The 24,547-nt window shown below is 37.6% G+C and overlaps 1 protein-coding gene across 2 annotated transcripts in view; it reads left to right on the top strand.

Moving 5' to 3' along the window:
• The window catches only part of LOC124720043 (zinc finger protein 665-like), a 129,807-nt gene extending 105,474 nt beyond the window's left edge, over window positions 1-24,333 (top strand). For both annotated transcript variants that reach the window (XM_047245300.1, XM_047245299.1), the window contains exon 4: window positions 21,336-24,333. In XM_047245300.1, the coding sequence (XP_047101256.1) occupies window positions 21,336-23,730 (2,395 nt within the window). In that variant the 3' untranslated portion in view covers window positions 23,731-24,333. The remainder of the gene's footprint in view (window positions 1-21,335) is intronic.
• Window positions 24,334-24,547: the final 214 nt, after the last annotated feature.

Here is a 24,547-nt window from a genome sequence, read left to right as displayed (position 1 = left end):
TAATAGGTTTGTAGAAGTGTTTGATCTTTATATTCGTTCAGTTCTGTGCACTTCTTGATTCAGTGCAGATAAGTGTCTGCCTTTTGCCCTAAATGTGGAAAAGTCAGTTGAAGTGTGTGAAAGCAATAAAAGTAACATTATTTGTGCTAGAAACACTATAAAGTGGTTGCCAATTTATCACCAGAGGAAGAATGGGAGAAGATTGCAGAATGACATGATATGAGAGGTGATCAAAGAAGGCTAACACTTTTTACCTGTTCGTCTGGGTTTTGAGTTGAAAACTTGAATATAAGATCAGCTGTAGCAGTTGAAACCTGCTGTGACCTATTTATCATGGATAAATTGTTCAAAGTATAGTGTCTCCTGGTATAGGGTGTGTTGGCTATGATCCATGATGATGCAAGATGCTGGTGGAGGCAAGGTGTGAGTCCAGGTGGTTCCAGAGAAAGTTGGCTGCAAAGGTAACAAGGTCTTTTATTCACGCAGGAGCTTACAAGTGCTCAACATTTGGTTATCGGAATTTATTGATGCATCTGCACTGCTTGATACACTGGGTCAAGGGCTGGCTGGCTTCCAAATTCTGCTGGACTGGCTGCTTGCAAACCCTATGTTGCTGAGTTAGTATTACAGTGCACCGGCAGTTTCATGACATAAGCCAGATGCATGGACCTTGTATCGGTGGTGGGCAAACTTGACACTGCTGTAACCACTACAGCCCCTGGTGCCATCTAGTGGTTTTAGAGTGGCAGTGAATGGCAGCTGGTGTGCATAGAAGTGACTCATTGCCCCCGGGCAGGAACCAACTGTGCTGCTGGAGGTCACCTGGACTGGCACTAAGTCTGTGGAGAACCATCATGCAAGAGCTGTTGCCCTAACATGACCTTGAACCAGTGACCTCTGTCAGCACAATCTTTTCATCCCAGTTGGACTGCGAGACTCAGAATAATTTTATTATAAAAATGACCAGTACTTATATTTGGCAACAGTAGACTTGTTTGGCTTTTGTGACACTACCAGTCAAATATCTTTAAACACTACTGCCATTGTCAGTATGGAAATCTGCCTAGTCTTGTGTTGCACTAGTCGGTGCAGTACCACTGAGTTCACTGTTTCAGAAAGCTAACCTGCCTCACAACATTGCACTAGGATTGTTGAATTATTACAGTGACAACATCCCACACTTGACTGTTGTCAGCACTGCTGCAGTACACTGGTGAGGCTTACACTAATATGTCCATATATGGCCATTACATTAAATTACCCCACTACATGAACAAGGTGTTGTGCTTTGGGTCACGCTTAAGACCAGTTTCATACTATAGTACATGTTTCTACACAGTAGTGAGTAATTTTATAACTATACAATTTTGACTTGCGAACGGGTGTTATATAGGGCATCCAGTTTTACTTATTAAGCTGTTTATAGCTATTTTAAATGTAAGTCTATTTCTTTTTTTTTTTTTTTGCACTTAAACTATTTGTGTCTTCCTGTTACCAGGAGTCGAATTACAATTTATAATCATGCTCAGTCAGTTTTCGCTTCTGCTTATCCTGTGTGGTAGTGGAGGGGCAGGTTTTGTCTGCTTGGTTCCATAATTAGGCTTGTCTTAAAATGGTAGCCTGCTCCATGCGCTCTGTAGCCCTGGCAAATACTGTTCAGGTGACAAAATATTAGCACTCAGTTGTCCATACTGTGCATGGCAGATGGCTTCTTGCAAGTTTGACCTCACATCTTGTGCACTCCACAAACAACAAAATAACTGAAAAGAATCTCTATACTAACATAACTTATTCACTACAATCTTATACATATACAAATGTATAAACCAAAGAATCCCTGGCAAACACTCATTTTTTTGACATATCGCACATCATGTACTGGCTCAACAACATCTTATTGTCTCCTTCTCATTGTGTTCCTGTTTGGTTACATCCTTGGCACTCCTGGAATCATCTCTGACTAACTTGAAAAAGTCATAGGTGCCCAACACGTACTGTTGTTGCTCTTGGTGGTAGTTGGCGTTTAACATTGACTGATGAAGTAGTCTCTACCCCTTGATGGAATTGGTGATACCTTGTGATGAGCTTCGTTATCTGTTCTTCTCTGGGTGTGTAAGGATTGCATAACATCACTCATTGCCCTACCTTATATTGCAGTGAACTTCCTGTACATCTCACTGATTCCTCCTGCTTCTCTAACGTACTCCTTTAAATACTTCTTGTATTGACATTGCAAACTTGCATACTGACTCTCGAACTTTACCTTTCTTTGCCCTTATTAGGTTAAATGACTGTGGCATATGCCACCTCATATGGGGAGATATGTATTTCTGAATTACAGTCTGACGCAAAATATTGTAGATATGTATCCCAGTCCAGCACAGCCCTGTTGTCCTGGTTGGGCTGCAAGACTCAGAATAATTATATTACAAAATGACCAATAGTTGTAGTTGGCAGATTTGGAGTTCCACATATGCAGAACTACCAGTCAAGTAACACTGCCATCATCAGTGTGGAAGTGTGCCTTGTCCCTTGCTGCATTAATCAGTGCATATCACTGAGTTCATTGTTTCAGCAAGCTAACCTGCCTTGCAACGTTGTGTTGGCCTTGTTGAATTATTACAGTAACAACACCCTGCATTCGCCCACAGTCAAAATTGCTCCAATATACTGCTCAGGCTCACATTAATATGTCTACATGTGGCCGTTACACTACACATGGAATCACTGAACAAACATTGATGAACTGCAGCACTTGGACAAATCAAGAGTGGCAAACAAAAATTAAATAAATCGAAGTTTTTGCTAGTTCTATGGATGTGGTCAGTTAGCCTACCATCCTTAACGTTGTCGAAAAAAATTATGTTCAGAAATGGATCTCAAATATTATTGGGAATGGCACGTTTCGCAGACAACAGAAAGAGTAACGATTCACCTCGATAGTCTAAAATAAACTACATATAAACATCACTAACAATTTTGTTGTCCTGCCATCCTCTGTTTCGTGTAATGTTATAGTGATAATTATTACCTAATTGCCTTACTCATCAATCGAGTTGTCTATGGCATTAGTTAATTCTTTGCTAATGTTTGCTGGTGTTTCTTTGCCTGTAAATTTGTTTTGTGTGTTATTGTGTTCTATAATTTCATGAAAGTTGTATAGATGTCAATATGATTTATATATTTTTAGTGTGTTTGTTTGTTAAGAATTTTGTCTGCTATTTACATGTCTGTATGTAGATTTCTATTTTTCCTAAAAAATACATTACTGGACCCCATGGTGTTATGGGGAGAATTTGCATCGAATTTTCGATCTGGTTTACAGTGTGTTTGTGTTTGTATTTGTCTGAATACTGTGGATGGGTTTATGTTACTATTTCAGGTATGTTCTTAGTACTGATTTTGAAATTTCTTTCCATTTGGCAATACAATTAATTTTTTATACGCCTGGGTATGTGTGCACTGGTAGTTTCGTTTTTCCAGAGTGGATTTTTATTCTTAGATTATGTGCAGTGCAGTATGCATGTGGTACAATAGTTTTCTTTAGTAATATGTTAAGTGTGTTTGATATACTTCCTGCACATCTTGTGGTATGTATATTTTCTGTTTTGTTGGTTCCTGTCTTGTTAAATTTATGTCACTTATCAATCATAATATGTGTCAGTTTACTGTGTTTATCATAGATTGTGATATGATGTTGGGACTGAATTTGTTTTGTTGTTCTACATATTTGAGGATCCCAAGTTCCTTTTGTATTGTGGATTGTTGTAATGGTAGAGTCATCAGTCTGTTTATTGTTGTATTGAAGTATGCATGTTTGTGTGTTTTAGGATGACAGGAATTTGCATTAAATATGATAAGCATCACAAACTGATACATATTAAATTCATAGCCACGCAAAATTAACAAGAGAGGTACCAAAAAAACAGAAATAATGCACATACCATAGGCTCGTAAACATATATAGGAAATATATTAAACAAACCTAACACATTACTTAAGAAAACTACAATAAGATTCACATTTTGCGCAAAACAAAAAGACACACACACAAAAAACGGAGGTCCAGTCCACAAATACCCAGGCATATAAAAGTAATTGTAATGACTGTAAACTTCTATGTAGGCCAAACGACCCGAAATTTCAAGATCAGATACCGAGAACATGCCAGAAACTGTGACACAAACCCATCCACAGTCTGGAACCATATGCAAACAGAAAACCACGATATAAACCAGACTGAAAATGCAGTGCAAATTATGCACGTAATAGCAAAGGGCCTGGTGATGAACTTTTAGAATAAGTAAAAGGCTACATATACACAACGAATATCCAAACAAAATTCTTAAGGAACACTGGCTTAAAACACAAAAATTGTATTGACATTTTCATTGAAATTATAGAAAATGATAAAGGATAAAACAAATTTACAGGAACGGAAAACACCAGCGAACATTAGCAAAGACGTTACTACTACCACACCCAACTCCATGAATTATTATCTCACTACAGTCTTCCAATCATAACTCAATAAAACCAATATTTCGTGCTAAATGCAGTTTTGTCTTTATTATTTGCAAGACATCTTCAGTTGCAAATTTCTTGAATGCTAGTGTCCATGTGTTATTTTTCCTGTTTTACAGCTTTTGATCTGCCATATGAAATTTTATTTTCGCTGCACTAGGAAATAGACATTTTTACCTGATGTTACATTTTGGATCCAAAACATGACATCAAATAAACAAATGTTCATTTTCTAGTGCTGTTAAAACGAAATTTCGAAAGGCAGAACGCAGAAGAATAGAGAATACAAATAAAAATATACTCTTTTTCATGAATAACAAAAAACAATATTAATTCGAAGCAATAATCATTTACAAGTTGTCTGTGAATAAAGGGCGTTACATATAACTGATAAATCTGGAATTCAGTGATATTTGTTGTTCCAATTCCTTGTCATTAGTTAAACAAGTGCTTTTGCTGTTTTTAAATTAGTTTTCAGGACAGTTCTATCTTTCAAACATATCACCATAATGTTTATTTGATTTTAGTTGATTTTCCATATACAGTAAGCATGTTCTACACATGCAAAGAGGAAATTGGTTTTTAATTCCTGAAATCGTCTTTATTTGGGGGTAAACAAGTTGGATATTCAAATAAGAATCTTCCTCAGCAAAAACTGAGAAATCCTCAATTCTGTTGTAATTTTTGACAAATAACTTAGTTGTGGTTTCACGTTAGCTTCACCTCCCAAAGCACATTCAAAATGAAACTTCCTTTTTACGTTGTTATGTAATTTGGAACTCGCGATCGAATTTCTTCGACATTTCTTTGTCTATTTTGTGTCTGTAGTATGTAGTTAGCCACCTTGGGGCATGGACAACAATGCAGGTGAACTATTCGTTTTTAAATCATAGGTAAGAGAATGCTGCAATAATTGCAGTTGGTGTAGAAAGGCGAAAAAATTATTCCAATCGTCTATTCACAATTTCTTGATGAAAAATTTACCAGTCTGCTGCAATATTATGAACTCTTTTATGAGCTCAGTTCCAGTATTTCCTCAAAAATGATTCAGTGCCAAAGTTCTATGCAACTGCTTAAACGCAGGTTTAAACACATGAAGTTCCATTTCGCTTCTTTGTGTTCTTCTGGGTGTTTCACTTTTTGGTAGGCAGTATACTTACAAAAAATGGAGATATGCTGTTGTCCCTTCTACAGATACTAAGTGAAATGGTACTTGTGGAAGAAGAATAAGTAAAAGATCGTAATCATATCTTAATTTAATGGTAATAACTAACTTGGCACAGAACTTGTAAATGTACAATAGGTGGAAGATAGGAAGTATTTGTAGAAGTCTACAACCAAAATCCACTGACACTAAATTTTTCATCTTTAGGTCTCAATTTTTCTTCTAGTTACGCTCTCACTGTGCTTGTTTGCCAAAATGGCGTAATTAGAACAAAAAAGTATGATGTAAAAAGAAAAACCATGTATGTGCTCCATCTAGCTATTTTTATGATATTATAGCCATGCAGTATCAGATGTAATGCAGTTCTAAGCACTAATTTACATTGATCACATTATTGCACTAAGACCTGCATAAATAAGATTCTGCATAACTCTTAAGTTGTTTAACATTACTCATAATATATAATTCACATAATTTTTAAAAATATTTCGACGTTTAGTTATCTGACTTCATCTCTTCAGAGTTCCTCATTATAGTCTTCCTGTTTCTCAGGGACCACATCTAAATGTTGAGAATTTTTACGACTCCATCTAACATGCTATCTTTGTTCAAATGATGAATGGTTCAGATAACTGCAGAACAGTAAGCTCTTCCATAGATGAAAAACAGGATCCTTCCATAGGTTGCTTCAGAACTGGGAGTAAGTCAAAGTCTGGTGGACTAATGCATGGACAAATGGGTCCATAAGTTAACATTTCCCAATCATATCCACAGATCTGTGCAATTACAGTATTATTGCCATGTAGTCATGCATTTTTAACGAGTATGAGCAACCCAGCCTCACATAGTTGAGATCAAGTTCTATCCATTATTCTCCATTGTCGAATGATTTATGATATATCTTGCAGAGTTGTGTCTGTAATGGCAATCATAAGCAGAGATTATAATTTGTTCGACATTTGACTGAACTCTACAAGATTTTTTTCTATTTTTGTGAATCATTGACATCACCACTTCTATGCCTGTGAATTCAATTATGGTACAGCATCTTTAATCTTTATTTCAAAACTAGCAACTACTTGCTGAACGTATGAATGTTGGGCTCCATGAGGTTCCCTTTCTGTGCAGCGACCATAGAATATAAAATTATAAAGAATGTAGCAACCAGTCATGGAAACATAATTTATTTATCTCGTTGCAAATCGATTTCGACTGATATCAGTCATCATCAGTGCATTGTTCTATCATGATAGAAATGTGCCAAGGACAGTACTTCTACTTATGGCATGTATCACTTAGAACAGTGTGCCGATGATGACTGATATTAGTCGAAATCGACTTGCAACGAGATAAATAAATTATGTTTCCGTGACTGGTTGCTACATTCTTTACAATTTTACTTGTTGAATGTGAGATCTTGGTTCCCGCAAGGTTACAATGTTTTGGCATTTGTGCTTGGTGACTTTGGTAGTGAGTTATCCATTGTCAGCAAACTTTTCTCTTTTTCAACTCGTTTGTGAGAATTTGGAGTTAAGATACTCACAGAATTTCTGTTGATCCTTTAGATGTGTATCTGTCACAAATTTCAGAATTCGTTCACCTGTTTTGTTTTTCGGCGTTCTTGGTTTCACAATGTTGTTATGCGAAAACAAACTTTAGTAAAACGATTAACCAAAAAAAAACTGAGCTACAGACTGCTATTAACTCGCCACAAGCTTCACTTAAAGAACTATAGATTTGCTTCGATTTTTTCCCACATAAAGTTTGTCATAATCTTCAACAATCCCAGTACCCAAGACCAGAGTGGATGCCATCTGTAACTTCTGTTATAGCAAAACAACAACAGGTGGTGATGAAACCAAAATACAGGGTTCACTGCAATGCTTGCATTACAGATGACATAATGAACAATAGCAGTGATCATTCATCCCATATTGTTGGCTACCTGTGTTTTATTTCTGAAATGATTTTCGATACTTATACACACATCACTGTCTGTACTAAGAAATTCTTCATGTAGCAGAAGTTGACCACCAATAAATTCTTAAGACTTCTTTTAAAATGAACTTTATTACAATTTAACTACATACAGGAGCTGGCAAGTCTTTAGAATTTGTGTTCCTGAATAATGGACACCACTCTGGACTTTAAATCCTTATAAAGGCTATTCTTATTTCTAAAATTGAACTGAACTGTGGTTCTGAAAAGCGATGCGTTATTTAGGACAATTTCATTAAGGAATAAATCTATTGGGAAGCATTAAATAGTATGAGCATTTCCATGAGCAGGCCTCTGCTAGACATTGTTGAGTTCACACCACATATAATTCCTATTTTACACTGTTGGACTTGGGAAACTGTAGCTTCATGTCATGAGACACCAAAAAGTTATCCAATACGCCTTTATAATATGAAAGTAGACGAGTATTCTAGCTTTATCAGCTTTTATATCAGGTATGTTTGACAAGATCCACAATGCAGATAAAGGTTTGTTTAGGCACTTCAACAGTTCTGTGGTATACTCCTCCCATTTAAGTGCCCCTTTTTGAACAGGAAATTCTATGCATAATGCTAAAGGAATTTGTGTTAATGTTCAACACGTTGTCACAGGTCTGCTAAGAGCCTTTACAGGCCTGATCTTGTGAAGACCTTTCAGTATTTCACCATTTCTGTGAAAATCATATGAACAGCAACACAAGAAACCCCAAGAAACCCCAGACCATAAAGGCAGTCCTTTGCTGTCTATGATTGAGTTGTTCATCCTTAGAGATTGACTCTTAAGTTGATGACGTCTTGCGTCTCTCTGCCATGTATTTTAGTCTTAACAGCTATGAACTCCTTGTACAGTTCTTATGGTAGCAGCAAGTGAAAGCTCCATTAATAACAGCTGCTGGGTGAAGACTGTACCCAACACTGAAGGGAGGCGTGGGGAAGAATAAATATAATAGTATGACCAACAATCCACAAGCCACCACACAGTATGGCAGCGGGTACCCTGTACCATCACTAGTCATTCCCTTTCCTTTTACATTCGCAAATTATGGCACAAAAGACAAAGACTGTCTACATGCCTCCCTATGAGCTGTAACGTATCCTATATTGTCTTCACAGTTTTTACATGAAATGTATTTGGTGGCACTAGAATCGTTCTGCACTCAGTGGCAAATGGTTGTTCCCTAAATACTGTTTCACAAACACAATGTCGTTTTCACTACAGGAAATCCCATACAAGTTCACAAAGCATCTGCACAATACCAGCGTGTTGACCATTACCAAATGTAGCAGCATATGTCTAAATTCCTTCATTTTCCTCTAATCTGACCTGGTGGGGATTCCAAACACTCAAACAGTACTCAAGAATGTTCGCCCTAGTATTCTGTATGTGGTCTCCTTTAGCTGACCATTCCCCTTCTCTATTTGTGACCTTGCATACTTCTTCCAGTTCATATCACTTTGCAGTGTTATGCCTAGGTATTTAACAGGCATGACTGTGCAGAACTAATACTGTATTCATACATTACAGGATTGTTGTTCCTACTCATCTGCATTAATTTACATGTTTCTACATCCAGAGCAAGTTCTCCTTCATAATACCTAATATAAATTTGGTCTAAGTAATTTTGCATCCTACTGCAGTCACTCACTAGACTTTCCTGTATACTGCAGCATTATCAGCAAATTATACAGACTACAGTTCACCCTATATGTAGAACACTTATGTATATATAGAACACGAGTGGCTCTGTACATTTCCCTGGTGCATTCCTGATAGTATCCTTGTCTCTGACTAACAATCGCTGTCCAGAACAGTGTATTATTACTTTCTTTTAATTTTACACATCTAGTTCTGTAGGGCAGAATTGAGGAGCTTATCTCCAAGGTCATGGAACGTGTCAGTACATGAAATTACAACATAAAAGTAATAACAGATAAAATCAAATCTTTATGAACAAAAAAATAAACCATAAATTTAAGTAAACGCAATCTACAATATAACATAGGAATCAGCTTAATTTTTCAAGGAAGTCGTCGACAGTAGGAGTGGCCCATGAGGAAACTCTTCAGTTTCGATTTGAAAGTGCGTGTATTACTGCTAAGATTCTTGAATTCTTGTGGTAGCTTATTTAAAACGGATGCAGCAGTATACTGCACACCTTTCTGCACATGAGTCAAGGAAGTGCGATTCAAATTCAGATTGGATTTTTGCCTCTTATTAACTGAATGAAAGCTTGTAGTTCTTGGGATAAGCTGATATTGATAACAAGAAATGACGGTAAAGAATATGTATGTTGAGAGACCAATGTCAGAATACCCAGTCTAGTGAACAGGGGTCATCAAGAGGTTCACAAACTTGCACCACTTATTGCCCAAACTGCCCATTTCTGAGCCTAAAATATCTTTTGAGATTGGGAAGAGTTACCTTAAAATATAATACCATATGATATAACTGAATGAAAATAAGCAAAGGAGACTAATTTTCGTGTCAAATGAGCACTTACTTCAGATACCATTCGAACAGTAAAAATGGCAGCATTATTAAGTCTTTGAACAAGATCCTGAACGTGAGCTTTCCATGACAGTTCAGTTTCACTAATCATATGACCATTCTGTGAAATTAAAATGTCATGTTTTATTTAATTGTGTTTTAGAAACTGTAAAAACTGAGTCTTATTGTGATGTAGCGCTAGTGTATATTCTATAAACCATGAACTCATGTCATGAATAGCACTATTTGAAACAGAGCCAACATTGCACACAACATCCTTAACTACCAAGGTAGTGTTATCAGCAAAGAGAAATATTTTAGAATTACTTGTACTACTAGAGGGCATATCATTTACATAAATAAGGAACAGGAGCGGCCCCAGGGGTCAGCGCTGATCCCTGGGGCAAGCCCCATTTGACTGTGCCTCACTCAGACCCTACATCATAGCCATTCTCAACAGTGTGAATAATGACCTTTTGCTCTCTGTTATTAAAGTAAAAGGTGAATCAATTGTGACCTACTCCCTGTATTCCTTAATGGTCCAACTTCTGGAGCAATATTTTGTAAACAACACAATCAAACACCTAGTTAAATGAAAAATGATGCCTAGCGTTCGTAACCTTTTGTTTAGTTCATCCAGTACCTCACAGACAAAAGAGAATGCATTTTCAGTTGTTAAACCACTTCTAAAGCCGAATTGCGCATTTGATACGAAATTATGCGATAAAAATGATCAATTATCCTTACATACATAGTCTTTTCAATAACTTTATGAAACAATGATTGCATAGAAATAGGTATATAATTGACTACATTATCCCTTTCTCCCTTTTTATAAAGCAACTACTACTGAGTACTTCAATCATTCAGGAAACTGACCATTCTTAAAGGAAAAATTACAGATATGACTAAGTACATGTGCAGGACAGAACTTCAGTATTCTGCTACGCACTCAACCACATCCTGGAGAGAGAGAGCTTTGTCTTCAGTGATTTAATTATTGACTCCCCCTTGTCATTATCCCAGAAGAGTATTTGAGACATCAATCTCAGGAAGGCATTTTCCAAGAGAGTTATATGGTTCCCTATACAAACTAACTTTTATTTAATTCGCCAGCAATGCTCAGAAAATGTTTGTTAAATACTGTATGTATGTATATCTGACCTATCAGTAACAGAAATATTTTTGCTATGAACTGACTTTATATCATTGGCCATGTGCTGCTGATGAGACACTTTCTTGATATCTGACCAATGGTTTTAATTTTATCCTGTGAATAAGCTATTCTATTTGCGTACCACATACTCTTTGTCTTCCTAATAATGTTTTATGCACCTTACAGTACTGTTTGTAATGGGCTACTGTAGCTTGAGTGTTACTACTTCTGACATTTTGATGTAATTCCCAGTCTAATTGCTAATTGCTAATTACAATTGATTGAGTAACAGTGTACAGGATGCTGGATGGGAACTGAACAGGATGGGAGAGAGGAATGTGAGGGCAGCTGAAAATAAGAAATACAAAGAAAATAATTCTTTGTTAATAGCAGTTTAGGATTTACACTGTTTTGCTCCAAGGAGGATGTACTTATACCAAATGCCAGTCTTATGAGCAACAGAGTAGTTCACAAATTTAAAGAGATATTCATGAGGAACAGTGATGTTTCAGTGGTGAATGATGAGTAATAGCAGCAGGGACAGATGCAGCTTACAAGAGGCAGTCTAAGGTATCTGCTCTGAAGGAGATCCCAACTACAAAAGATGCATGGGCTGATGGCTTAATCCTCACAATACCAAAGGAGGAGTAAGGAGTAGAAGTAGTACATTGTGCCCATCTTTTGAAAATATTGTCATCTAGACCTTTACTTTGTATTTTAAAATTTTGAAAAAAAATTGTTACTGATGAATTCCTCTACCTGATTCCATAAATGTCTTAAATTTTTCAGTTTAACTTAACCCAAAAATTTAAGTCTCAGTATTAGATGTCACTTTCCCCAACAAACGTCATATTCAATATTTTCAGGTTCAAGACCTTACTTGCACATCAGAATCTCTTTAAAAAGTATGTTTTGAGCAAAAGTCGCCAATAATCAGTAAATTTTACATTTTTAAAATTTTCTACAATGGGTATACAGAACCCCCCCGCCTCCTTTCCTTTGGTGATACATATCACTGAAAATGTGTTGATGTTGGTAGGAGTCTGCTAAAAGATTTTTCATGTACAAGACTTACTAACACATCAGCACCTCTTTAAAAAGTATGATCTTAATATAAGTGAACAACAATTAAAAAATTTAGTTTTTTAGATTTTTGTAGGATGGGTATAAAGTACCACCTGCTCTGTCCCCCTTGTGAAGTGCATTATGAAAAATGCGTTAGTACTGCTAGGGTTAAGCCATCTGCCCTGGACTAAAGCTGAAAAAAGAGAGTGAAATTTACAAGTGTCCCTCTGTAGGCAAATGTGAGAGGTGGTCACATGGCCTCTCTCTCAAACCTTCTGATTGCTAATTGAAAGAATACTGTGTAATACTGTTTTTATAGACTCTGTTCTGTCCATGGACTTGTTCCATCGATGGTGTGGGAAGAATAACTGGCTGGAATGACAGGGTATGGTAGGTACAATTTTGATGACAAATAAAAATATTTTAATGGAAGGGCTTTGCATTCTGGTTGACAGTTAGCTTTGTGTAACAGTATACTTGAACATCGTCCACTGTTCCTCTTTTGTGCCTTTTCAAGGTTCAGTGTTTGTAGATTATTTGTAAGAAAGTACATGCGACCTTGCATATCTAGTTCATTAACTACATACACCTTTCCAGGACTTTTAACTAAGTAGTCACAAGCGTTAAATAAGTATCATGGTTCCTGATCCAAGTTTCTTCGTGAACTTCATCAATAGAAATCAGGACAAAGCTTTTGAAATGGATGTTTCAGTTACTTGACTCTTGCCTGTCACTTATTAAACTGCATGTTTTGATTTCTTGCAGAGCGATTAAATTTCTTCACTTTTACTAAGGGATACAGCCCCATCTCATCTCAGAATCTAATATAACTAATGTTTCTGCTATGTTGCAGCAAACTTCCTTAGGGTATAGACTCAGTCAATTCTGCAGATTAATTTGTAGGTGTGTGAAGGGCTCCAGGAGTAACTTTTAGTCTACCGTCGCTTGTTTAAGTTGTCAAATCCATTTCATATACTTATCTGTTTGTACTTCTGTGGATTTACATTCAGTGCTTATTCTATTATATCTCCCAGCTATACTGGTCATGACATGTTCTTAATGTAACCAAAGTCTGTTTGCAGATTACAACCATGTGAGGCAAATCTAAGAAGTAACTACCATAGTTGCCACAGAATCATTGAAGTTACTGATTCAGATCTTTCAGTTGGGTCAAGATCAGTGGTTCACAGGCTGTTCCATAAACAGTTGGTTCTGCTGTAGGCTCCTTTGCATGTTAAATGATTCTCTCAAACAAACACACAGTAATTGTTTTCCTTCCCTACCACTGCCATCATTTCATCAGAACTCATCGCTGCCTGAGTTTCACTATCAGTTGCAGATAGCAAAATGCGTTTTGTGATGAGAATAATTATGCATTTCGCAGTATTGCCCCATCAAGCGACCTATTGCTGTTCATTCTGTTACTGTGCAATTACTAGATCATAGGGCCTAATTTTTATGCTCTGATCGTGTTCAAAGTCAGAATTTTCCAGTAAATTACAATACATGTACAGCATAAATTTTTTTCTGTTTACCTGAAGCATTGTGAATTGTTGGTGGATTTTTGAGTGAATTTCTGAAGCCTCCAACTCACACTCTAGTCCATCAAAAAGATATTTTAAGGAGTTCAAATCATGGCTGTGAGTATGTCAATCCAGAAAATAATTCCAATTTCTTCGTATCACATAGAAAGGCCCAGTTTTTTTCTGTTGCTTCAGTGTGCGAAGCATACTATTCTCCAGTATGTTCTCATGAACACTAGATATTATGTTGCCATTGACAAAAACCAGTTGCCCAAGATCAAACTGGAAAAAGACAGCCATAGACCATCGTACCAAAACCTTCCAAATTTCACTGTTGGCAGAACAATTTGAGTTAAATGCCATTCACCAAATGTTCACCATTTACACCATTGTTCATCTGTGTAACGCGTCACATATTGTGACTCTTTCGTCCATAAATCCTTGTTCCACTGATCACAGACTTATGGGTGTTGTGAGCTTTAAGCCCATCTCACACAGAGTGCATGGATGTCGTGCATGACTGCTGACTAGCAGGTGGGGGTGACAGCTACCTCGCATGTTGCACCTCTCATATGGTGTACGATTCAGGGTAGAAGCTAGCTGGCTGCCTTGACTTCTTGAACAGCTAGGCAAACAAGCCAGCTACTCGTCAATCTTTCTCAAACGATTGTAAGGAAACGATTCTGTAAACAAATTTGACTGTCACACATCTCATAGCTTCATTTGTCAGCTTCATGGCGAGCTGCCTATTTCGTTAACCGTTTCCACTCCAATTTCGAGTGGTGCTCAACATTCTGAATTTTTTTTTTCTCCTCCGATATCGAGCCTCACTCGACACAATTTTTCGCGGCTCTTATATGATCAATTCTCTATTCTGGCGGTAATAGGCGTCAATGGTGCTTAGTGCTGCCATGTAGGGAAACGTGTGCTAACTCAGGGTCAAGCTCTTTCAGTTGTGATGAAATGAATGTTGGAATTATTACGTTAAAGTGTGTGCATGCACAATGGCTAATTCCTCACATTTAGTTATTTCTGAGGAAAAGATTTTACAGCTTTGAAACGAATCTCTAAGTAACGATAGTGAGAATGATTTTGATGGTGAGATTGGTTTATTTTTACCAGTTCTAGTGAAGATAACGATGAAAACCGTGAAAACGTGCATTTTTCTAGTGATTTAGCAGAAGATTTTTCGCGGAATGTGAAGCGAAAATGACGCTGACTTTACAGGTTTTCCTTTTGAGATTTAATGTGTGGTTCTATCACTGCAACTGGTAATGTTCCATCACCTCCAGTTGGTTTCTTTCAGTTAATGTTTGCAGACAACCTAATGTAACAAATAGCAGACCAAACGAACACGTACGCTACAGCATATATTTAAAGTGACACCGCTTTCACAACATTCTTCAAGGTGTGACAAGAGAAATGTTACCAAGGAAGAAATGAAACGCTTCCATGATGTGCTATTAATCTGGCATTACAAAAGTGTAAGAATTTGCCAGAATTTTGTTCAAGAGAATTATTACAGTCATCTGACTTCCTTTCAAACTGTTTTACTCGCAGACGATTTATGCAGATTTTTTGGGCACTTGATGTTCCTAATCCAGAGAGTGCTATACATGTCAACATTCAGGTTCAGTCATGTCTGAGTATAGTGAAGAATGTGTTGGATTATTTATTTTGCAAGTTTCTCGAAATTGATTGGCCATATAGGTATTTAGCTTCTGATGAATCTACAGTATCATTAAGGAGTCGTGTGTTATTCGAAATGTACCATCCTCAGAAACCAACAAAATGGGGACTCAGAGCTTATGAGATTTCGGATTTATCAAACGGTTATATTTTCAGTTTGATATCATATTTTGGCGCTTTAATAACAGTCATTGATTCGTTCTGACTGGAATTTTTCTGAGGGAATACTTCTTCAACTGCTGGCTAACATGAGAAATGCTACAGGGCAATCAGGGTATCATATGTACACTGACTGTTTTTATACAGATGTTGAATTAGGCGATGAAATATTGTAACAAACTGTGCATCTCACAGGAACGATCCAGGCCAATCGCAGAAATCTTCCAGCTGCAATCAATAAAGCAGTTCTGAATCTGAAGAAGTATGAAATAAAATGCCTTCACAAGAACAAAATGAAGGCTCTGGCATGGTAGGATAAACGAACTGTTCTCATGCTTTCTACAAAAGCAAATAACTCACTGTCACTTATAGAAAAGAGAAACAGAAAGTGAAGGGAAGAAATAATGAAACCAAATGTGATTATCAATTACACTTTGAAGTTGGGCAGCGTTGATCGATATGACCATTATATTTCCAGTTATGGTTTTCTAATAAAAAGTCTCAAGTGGTGAAAACCGTACTTCTGGTTGTTGGAGGTTGGATTTGTAAACAGCTATTTGCTGTACAAGAATCACTGCGAGAAGAACATCTTGAAAAAACTGCCTCACAAAGTACGCCATAAAAGTGCAACTTCTGATGATGAGGAACGCTTGAATGGACTGTTGTACATCACAACAAGCTTCCTGGGAGCAAGCACAAGGATTGTGCAGTGTGTTCAGACAGAAAAAAGAAAAGTGGCAGGTGTGAAACTATGTATTACTGCTCAAACGTGCACACGAAACCCAACTCTCCACCGTGATGAGTGTTTCAAAAAATATCATACATTGAAAAGTTCTGTACTGGAATATTTTGGAAATGTATTTGAATGAAAACCCACCTTTTATTTTAATGTATACCCTACCTGTTAGTCAACAGTCTCATTGTTTCCACAAACAGACCGCGTAATTCTCTGTAGCGCACTCGCCACCCAGGTGGCGGCGATTTAAATAAGAGAGCTCGGAGCCACCCTGTGTCGGCCTTACGCAGTCCAAAGGCTTAATGGCCAAATTTAAACACCTCAGTTCCAAGAAGTCTGGAACCTATACAGAAAATTGGAATAGAGATCAACATAAACATCATTTCTGTTCTTTTTATTGTTCATGAAAATCATACATTGCATGTTGTACTGCCATACAGCGAGACCTTCAGAGGTGGTGGTTCAGATTGGTGTACACACCAGTAGCTCTAATACCCAGTAGTACGTCCTCTTGCACTGATGCATGCCTGTATTCGTCGTGGCATACTATCCACAAGTTCATCAAGGCACTGTTGGTACATATTGTCTCGTTTCTCAATAGCGATTCGGTGTAGATCCCTCAGAGTGGTTGGTGGGTCACGTCGTTCATAAACAGCCCTTTTCAATGTATCCCAGGCATGTTCAGTAGGGTTCATGTCTGGAGAACATGCTCGCCACTCTAGTTGAGCAATGTCGTCATCTTGAAGAAAGTCACTCACAAGATGTGCACGATGAGGGCGCGAATTGTCGTCTATGAAGACGAATGCCTCGCCAATATGCTGCCGATATGGTTGCACTGTCAGTTGGAGAATGGCATTCACGTATTGTACAGCCATTATGGCGCCTTCCGTGACCACCAGAGCCGTATGTCGGCCTCACATAATACCACCCTAAAACAGCAGGGAACCTGCACTCTCCTGCGCTCGCTGGACAGTGTCTGAGGCGTTCAGCCTGACTGGGTTGCCTCCAAACAGGTATCCGAGGATTGTGTGGTTGAAGGCATATGCGACACTCATCAGTGAAGAGAACGTGATGCCAATCCTGAGCAATCAGATTGGCATGTTGTTGGGCCCATCTGTACTGCGTGGTTGCAAAGATGGAGCACGCCATGGACGTCCAGAGTGAAGTTGTGTATCATGCAGCCTATTGCACACAGTTAGAGTCATAACTCGACGTCCTGTGGCTGCACGAAAAGCATTATTCAACGTGGTGGTGTTGCCATTAGGATTCCTCTGAGCCATAATCCGTAGGTAGCAGTCATCCACTGTAGTAGTAGCCCTTGGGCAGCCTGAGCGAGGCATGTCATCGACAGATCCTATCTCTCTGTATCTCCTCCATGTATGAACAACATTGCTTTGGTTCACTCTGAGTCCCCTGGGCACTTCTCTTGTTGAGAGCCCTTCCTGGCACAAAGTAACAGTGCGGACGCGATCGAACCGCGGTACTGACCGTTTAGGCATGATTGAACTATAAACAACACGGGCCGTGTACCTTCTTCCTGGTGGAATGCCTGGAACTGATCAGCTGTCGGACCGCGTTCATCTAATAGACGCTGCTCATGCGTGCTTCCTTACATCTTTGGGCGGGTATAGTGTCATTTCTGCACAGTCAAAGGGACTGTGTCTGTGAAACAATATCCACAGTCAACGCCTGTCTTCAGGAGTTCTGGGAACTGGGGTGATGCAAAACTTTTTTTGATATGTGTATTGCGATAGTTCAGGATTAAGTAAACTACTGCAAGATCGTCAGAAAGTGCGCAGCGAAAAATTGAGGTCGCTATGAATTTCCCTTTACTGCATATTAGGTCATATGTTGCTGCATATGAACTGTAGCTAACGTATTGAATTATTACTTAAACTTAGGATATTGCCATTTATCACCAATCTCAGGAAAATGGTCTGTATGTAAACGTTTCATCCTGAAGTCGCGCACTAGTGAAAAAGCCAGAATGATATGTTTGCAAAATTCCTTGTAAGCAGTTTGAAATACCGGAACAACATTCTGGCAAATGGTAGTACCCAAAGAGCAGTGTATTTGGCCATATAAATAATTTGTGAAACTTCCATATGGATTGCGATATTCAAGTGACTACAGATTTATGTCAATGAAATAATGTAATATTCTAGCGCCATCGATAGCTGATAAAAAGAGAATTATTATAGTTTTGAAACAATATTTATGAAGAAATTACAGTTTACTTTCATACTGAGAATGGGAATTTTGATGAGCTATTGACTTATCTCTAAATCAGTTACTGTTTCATCATTATGTCGCCAGCTGCATTAGAATGGCGGTGAGATGAATACTTACAACCTCTTGTGTTTTCGAAAAAGATGATGATTTGATCGTGGCAACAAGGGAATGTATATGTTACTCATCACTGATAACGTTTCTCTCAATAAAAATAAAGGGAATACAAAGACTGTCGAAAATAAATCCCTACTTCTATTGAAACTTTGTCAGAATCCTACACCTCGGTGTGTTTTTAATAATGAATGATGTGGATTAAAACTGGCTAAAGAATTTTATTTCTGTATCTCAGTTATCTGAGAAATAAGAAAACATATAAGTTTGCAAAATCCTGTCAACTGCCCATCAAGGTGTAAAGGGATCAGTCATATCTGTGATGAAGTAAGTAGAAGATGTTTCTGGTGAAAAAGTACAATCCTTCATTTGGTATATGGATGGGAAATAAAAGATTGCATACCATTTCGAGGTAAGTGCTTAACAATCGTTTTATTTTCTCTAGACTGATCATAGATTAACATGCACAAAACGCAAATTCGGAGCGAACTACATTTTTCTCAGCTAACTTTCCAAAAGTCTTGCAGTTGTTTACTTACTCATGAAATACCACCATTAAAGAAGTGACACGTGGTTCGCCATGAAGCTGATGAATTAAGCTAAGAGATGTGCTAAAATCAAATTTTTTTACCGAATATCTTCCGTACATTTGTTTGATTAACATTGCAGATTGACTCACGGGTGCATAACGTTTTGTTTGGTCTTGAGGGTTAACTGGCATTATCTGAAAGTTCGCATCCTGTAGAACGTTATGTCAGAAGCCATACAACTCTGGAGCTGTCACAAAAAATATTGCACTGCTCACTGCAGGGCAACTGGCTAGCAGATGACAGCCTGTAAGGGCACCATCACGCTTGGTGCAAATCCTACTCCATGTAAGATGTGCTTTACTCTGCATAATGTTATGCATCCCTTAACATGATAAAAATCTCCTGCTTAGCAGCGTGGAGTTAAGAACATTCCTGTCATTTGTCAGCATGTTGTGTCACTGACCTCTGTATTTTTAATGCTTCGGAAGTCATTTACAGTGGGTGATTGGATCTGTGACTGTTGGTTATTACAGCCACTCTTAGTGAGACAGCCCATTTCTTTTAATTTGTTGGTGTCTGATGGATTGGTGGTTGGGGGTAATACTCACACTTTCCAGTACCTTGCCTTGTGCTACAGGGGGTGACTCCTGCAGCCATACTTGATTGAAATATTCAAATATTTAACCTTAACTCCATTCTCTAATATTGACTGAAAACATTATAATGTTGTTCACAAATACTGTTTGTATGAACACAATCTTGAGTGCTCAGCTTAGTAGTCACATACCTTTTAAGCCCAAAATGGTCTTTTTGCTTTCTCAGGTATGGTTTTGTTTCTATAGTTAGCTCAACATACTTTTTTGCAGCATCTTTCAGTAGTTTGACACCAGTAAAGATAAGTTCATTTTCGAATGAATGATGGTCAGCTGTTATTTGCATTGGCATTACATTCTAAGTAGTGGCAACTCAGTGGTACTCAGAATTTTTAGGAAGGGAAAGACCTATTTCTTTTAGATGTAAATTATAAAGTTTTTCTATATTGGGGAATGAGGAGATATGTGCCGTCTTGTCACATAAAGTGTAGGAAAGTACTCTAAAATACCTCACTACATAATATAACTTTCCCATATCCGATTTTGGAGTAATTGCTTTCTTGAGTAGTTTGTTATGTGGCAAAAGATTAGCAGTTTCTGTGGGATATTGTTACTGACATTGTTTGCTAGACAGTATATAATTTGTCACGCAGGATGTGAATTTATATCTCAAACTCAAGCAGTATCACATGTTTAATTGTCAATTAAAGGCCTTTCACGCTGATTTAATACTGGGTGGCCACTGAGGTGTTCGTGGTTCAGATGCATTCACTGATTGATAGATTTGTGAGTTTATTTTTGGATTTAATATGAAAGTGCAGCCGAATGTAAGTATTTACAGATTCTGTGCTTCCCACTTACAAGAAGAATATGTATACCCAAATTTCAATGTGTCACTCACTATATTGACCTTTTGCACCAGATGCACAAATTGAATAACCATGCATTATAGACAACTTCGTACACGCAGTAGCACATACAAATTATAGCATACCAATTACAGCATGCACTGTATGTTTAATTCTGCATAATTAATACAAATAACATACTTTGTGAGGTAACCATACACATTTATCATACATTGCACTAATATCTTGTCAACTTATGACTAAATTATCTTCCATTCAGCTGGAAATCTACAGCAAGATAAGGATAGTTAATTTCTTAAAACTGTTGTTTATAATATTATCTGTTAAATCATTTATTTAAGATTTTTCTGTGTAATAATATTTATGAAAAGTAAATGAATGTGAATTCATTTGTACATACTTGAAATACTGTTGAGTTTTACATAAGAATTTGTTTACTGAGATTTAGTTTTTCTGTGTTCAATAAGCTAATTTCTGCAATTTTTATTTATGCTTCAGGTCGATTAAGAGTGCCAGTGAAGCTGGTGATGTTTTATTAGAAGAAAAATACCTCCAAGGAATGAGTGGTGATAAATTGCACATTTCTGCAGGTAAATCAGCAGATTTTGGCGAAAGTGCAAATGCAACACAAGTATTTTGCTCTCTTGCGGACAATGCATTGCACACTAGAGATAACTACAGCTTAAAGGAAAATGAACTACAAAACTTTAAGTGTGATTCTTGCAAAGAGTGCTTTTCATCAAAATACAAGCTAATAATGCATGTGTTCATTCACATTGATGGTGTAGAGCCACCTAGATACATATGTCCAGGCTGTGGTGAGGTGTTTCGCAACAGTGGTAGCTTGAGGAAGCATTTTATGATGCAACGAGGAATTAGTCAAGCAGAATATGAACCTAGCAAAATCTCCAATAAATATCATAGGCTAGAGTCCTATGAACTACAAAATTTTAAGTGTGATTCTTGCAAAGAGTGCTTTTCATCAAAATACAAGTTAATAATGCATGTGTTCATTCACATCGATGGTGTAGAGCCACCTAGACACATATGTCCAGGCTGTGGTGAGGTGTTTCGCAACAGTGGTAGCTTGAGGAAGCATTTTATGATGCAACGAGGAATTAGTCAAGCAGAATATGAACCTAGCAAAATCTCCAATAAATATCATAGGCTAGAGTCCTATGAACTACAAAACTTTAAGTGTGATTCTTGCAAAGAGTGCTTTTCATCAAAATACAAGCTAATAATGCATGTGTTCATTCACATCGATGGTGTAGAGCCACCTAGACACATATGTCCAGGCTGTGGTGAGGTGTTTCGCAACAGTGGTAGCTTGAGGAAGCATTCTATGATGCAACGAAGAATTAGTCAAGCAGAATATGAACCTAGCAAAATCTCCAATAAATATCATAGGCTACAGTCCTATGAACAAATGTATACTGGTGATAGATCAGCCGTTCGTTTGAAACGTACTGCACAGCCAGGTCGACGGAAGAAACAGACCTTATTACAGTCTGGAGAGAGAAAACACCTATGTGATGTTTGTGGGACGGCTTTCATAACGTCTAGTGGGCTGAAAAGGCACACATTGGTACACACTGGCAAGAAGCCGTACAAGTGTGGCACTTGTGGGAAATCGTTTTCTCTCTCTCACCATTTGAAGAAACATGTACTAACACATACTGGCGAGAGACCACACAAATGCGATATTTGTGGAAAATCATTTAGGTCGTCCAGTGATCGCAATCGCCATTCATTAACACATAGTTGGGAGAGCCCATACAAATGTCATATTTGTGGTCAAGTCTCTACTATTTCTGATACTCTAAAGGAAAATGAATTGTTACATAGTGATGAGAAGGTATACAAATGCGAAGATTGTAGATCACAAAAGTATCATATTTTCAATCCCTCTCACTGTGGCCCTTTGAAAAGGCAGGAGTTCGGCGGTAGTGGCAAAAAACAACACCAGTGTGCTCTTTGTGATAAATCATTTGCTTGCTATAGTAGTTTCAAAAGACACGTAATAATTCATACTGGCGAGAGGCCACATAAATGTAATATATGTGGCAAATCCTACGGGACACCGACTGGTCTGAAGCAGCATGTTTCAATACATTCTGACGAGAGGGTGTACAGATGCGATATTTGTGGGAAATCCTTTGTCTCCTCTATTTATCTCAAGAAGCATTCATTATTACATACTAGTCCGAAGGTATACAAATGCAATGTTTGTCGAAAATCATTTATGACTTCTAGTGATCTCCACAGGCATCGCTTAGTACACACTGTCAAGAAGCCACACAAATGTCAAATTTGTGGGAAATGTTTTTCTCAGCCTGTTCAAGTGAAAAGGCACGAATTAACACACACTGGGGAAAGGCCTCACATATGCCACGTTTGTGGGAAAACCTTTAGAATGTCTAGTGATCTCAATCAACACTCATTGATACATACTGGCATGTTGCCACACATGTGTGATGTTTGTGGGAAATCCTTTAGAACAGCTAGAGATTTGAAGCTACACATTTTTATACATACTGGCGAAAGTCCACATAAATGTGATATATGTGGAAAATCCTTCAGGACGCCTAGTGTTCTAAAGAAGCATGTCTTCATACATACTGGCGAAAGGGCATACAAATGCGACAAGTGTGGGAAACGCTTTAGGATGTCTAGTGATCTCAGGCGGCACGCATTAACACATCCTGGTGTGAGGCCACACAGATGTGATCTTTGTGGGAAATCCTTTACTAGATCTAATGATCTAAAGGTGCACACGTTAATACATAGTGATGACAGGCCTTTCAACTGTGATGTTTGTGGGAAGTCTTTTCGCAGATCTAGCTATCTGAAGAAGCATGCATCCACACATACTGCAAAGAGGCCAGAATAATGCTATGTTTTTGGAGAAAAGAATTACTTATTGTCATCTCAAGAAATCCTGAACGAATATCTCACAAACATTCAGTTCACTGCAGAGTCTGGGCTGGTTCAGATAATGTCAAGTAGGATGAAATAGTATGTATTAGGACAGCCAAAGCATGAATTGATGTTCCATTTGTAGAAATCTCAAAGTCAGGTCAGTAGTTCATAAGGGAGACAGATTTTAGTAAAGCTTGCCATTGTAACTCATTTACTAGACATCAAGTAAAAATGAACAGTAATGAAAACTTCATAAATCCGTATTGTTGAATGTGAAACAAAAACAGTTTCTTAATAAATAATATGAGTTGATACATAAAGTTATTACAAGTGTAACTGTGAAGTAGAAATTAGAGAAATCCATCCACTTTCAAATATCTCTTTGGTTAAGAATTTACTGGTTACTAGAATTACAATTTTTCATAGAGAGATGGGGTTATCAGGTTTTCATTGCTATCATTGATACATTGTAGTGACAGACTTCTTTCCAGTAACACATGTCTCATATTACTCAATTATTTGTGCCAACACAACAAAAGATCTAGGCCTTAATGTCTCTGTTTTTTAAAATTTTGTGCAGTCATATTATTAGTATGGACTTGGAGAATGATTAAACTCTCCTGCTGTATATCAGAATTTTTTAATAAAAGTTTTTCTAATTGAGTTACAGACATGTTTTAGGTGGCATTTTTCAGGATTTTAATGCTCATTTCTGTGATATGCAACACCATATAGGTTATGATAAAATTTTTCAAGACAATATTTAAGTGTATATATGCCATTTCTGT

Source organism: Schistocerca piceifrons, chromosome 11 (assembly GCF_021461385.2).
Source record: "Schistocerca piceifrons isolate TAMUIC-IGC-003096 chromosome 11, iqSchPice1.1, whole genome shotgun sequence".
NCBI lineage: Eukaryota > Metazoa > Arthropoda > Insecta > Orthoptera > Acrididae > Schistocerca > Schistocerca piceifrons.
Note: the sequence above shows the minus strand (reverse complement) of the source record. Positions and strands in the feature narration are given on the sequence as shown.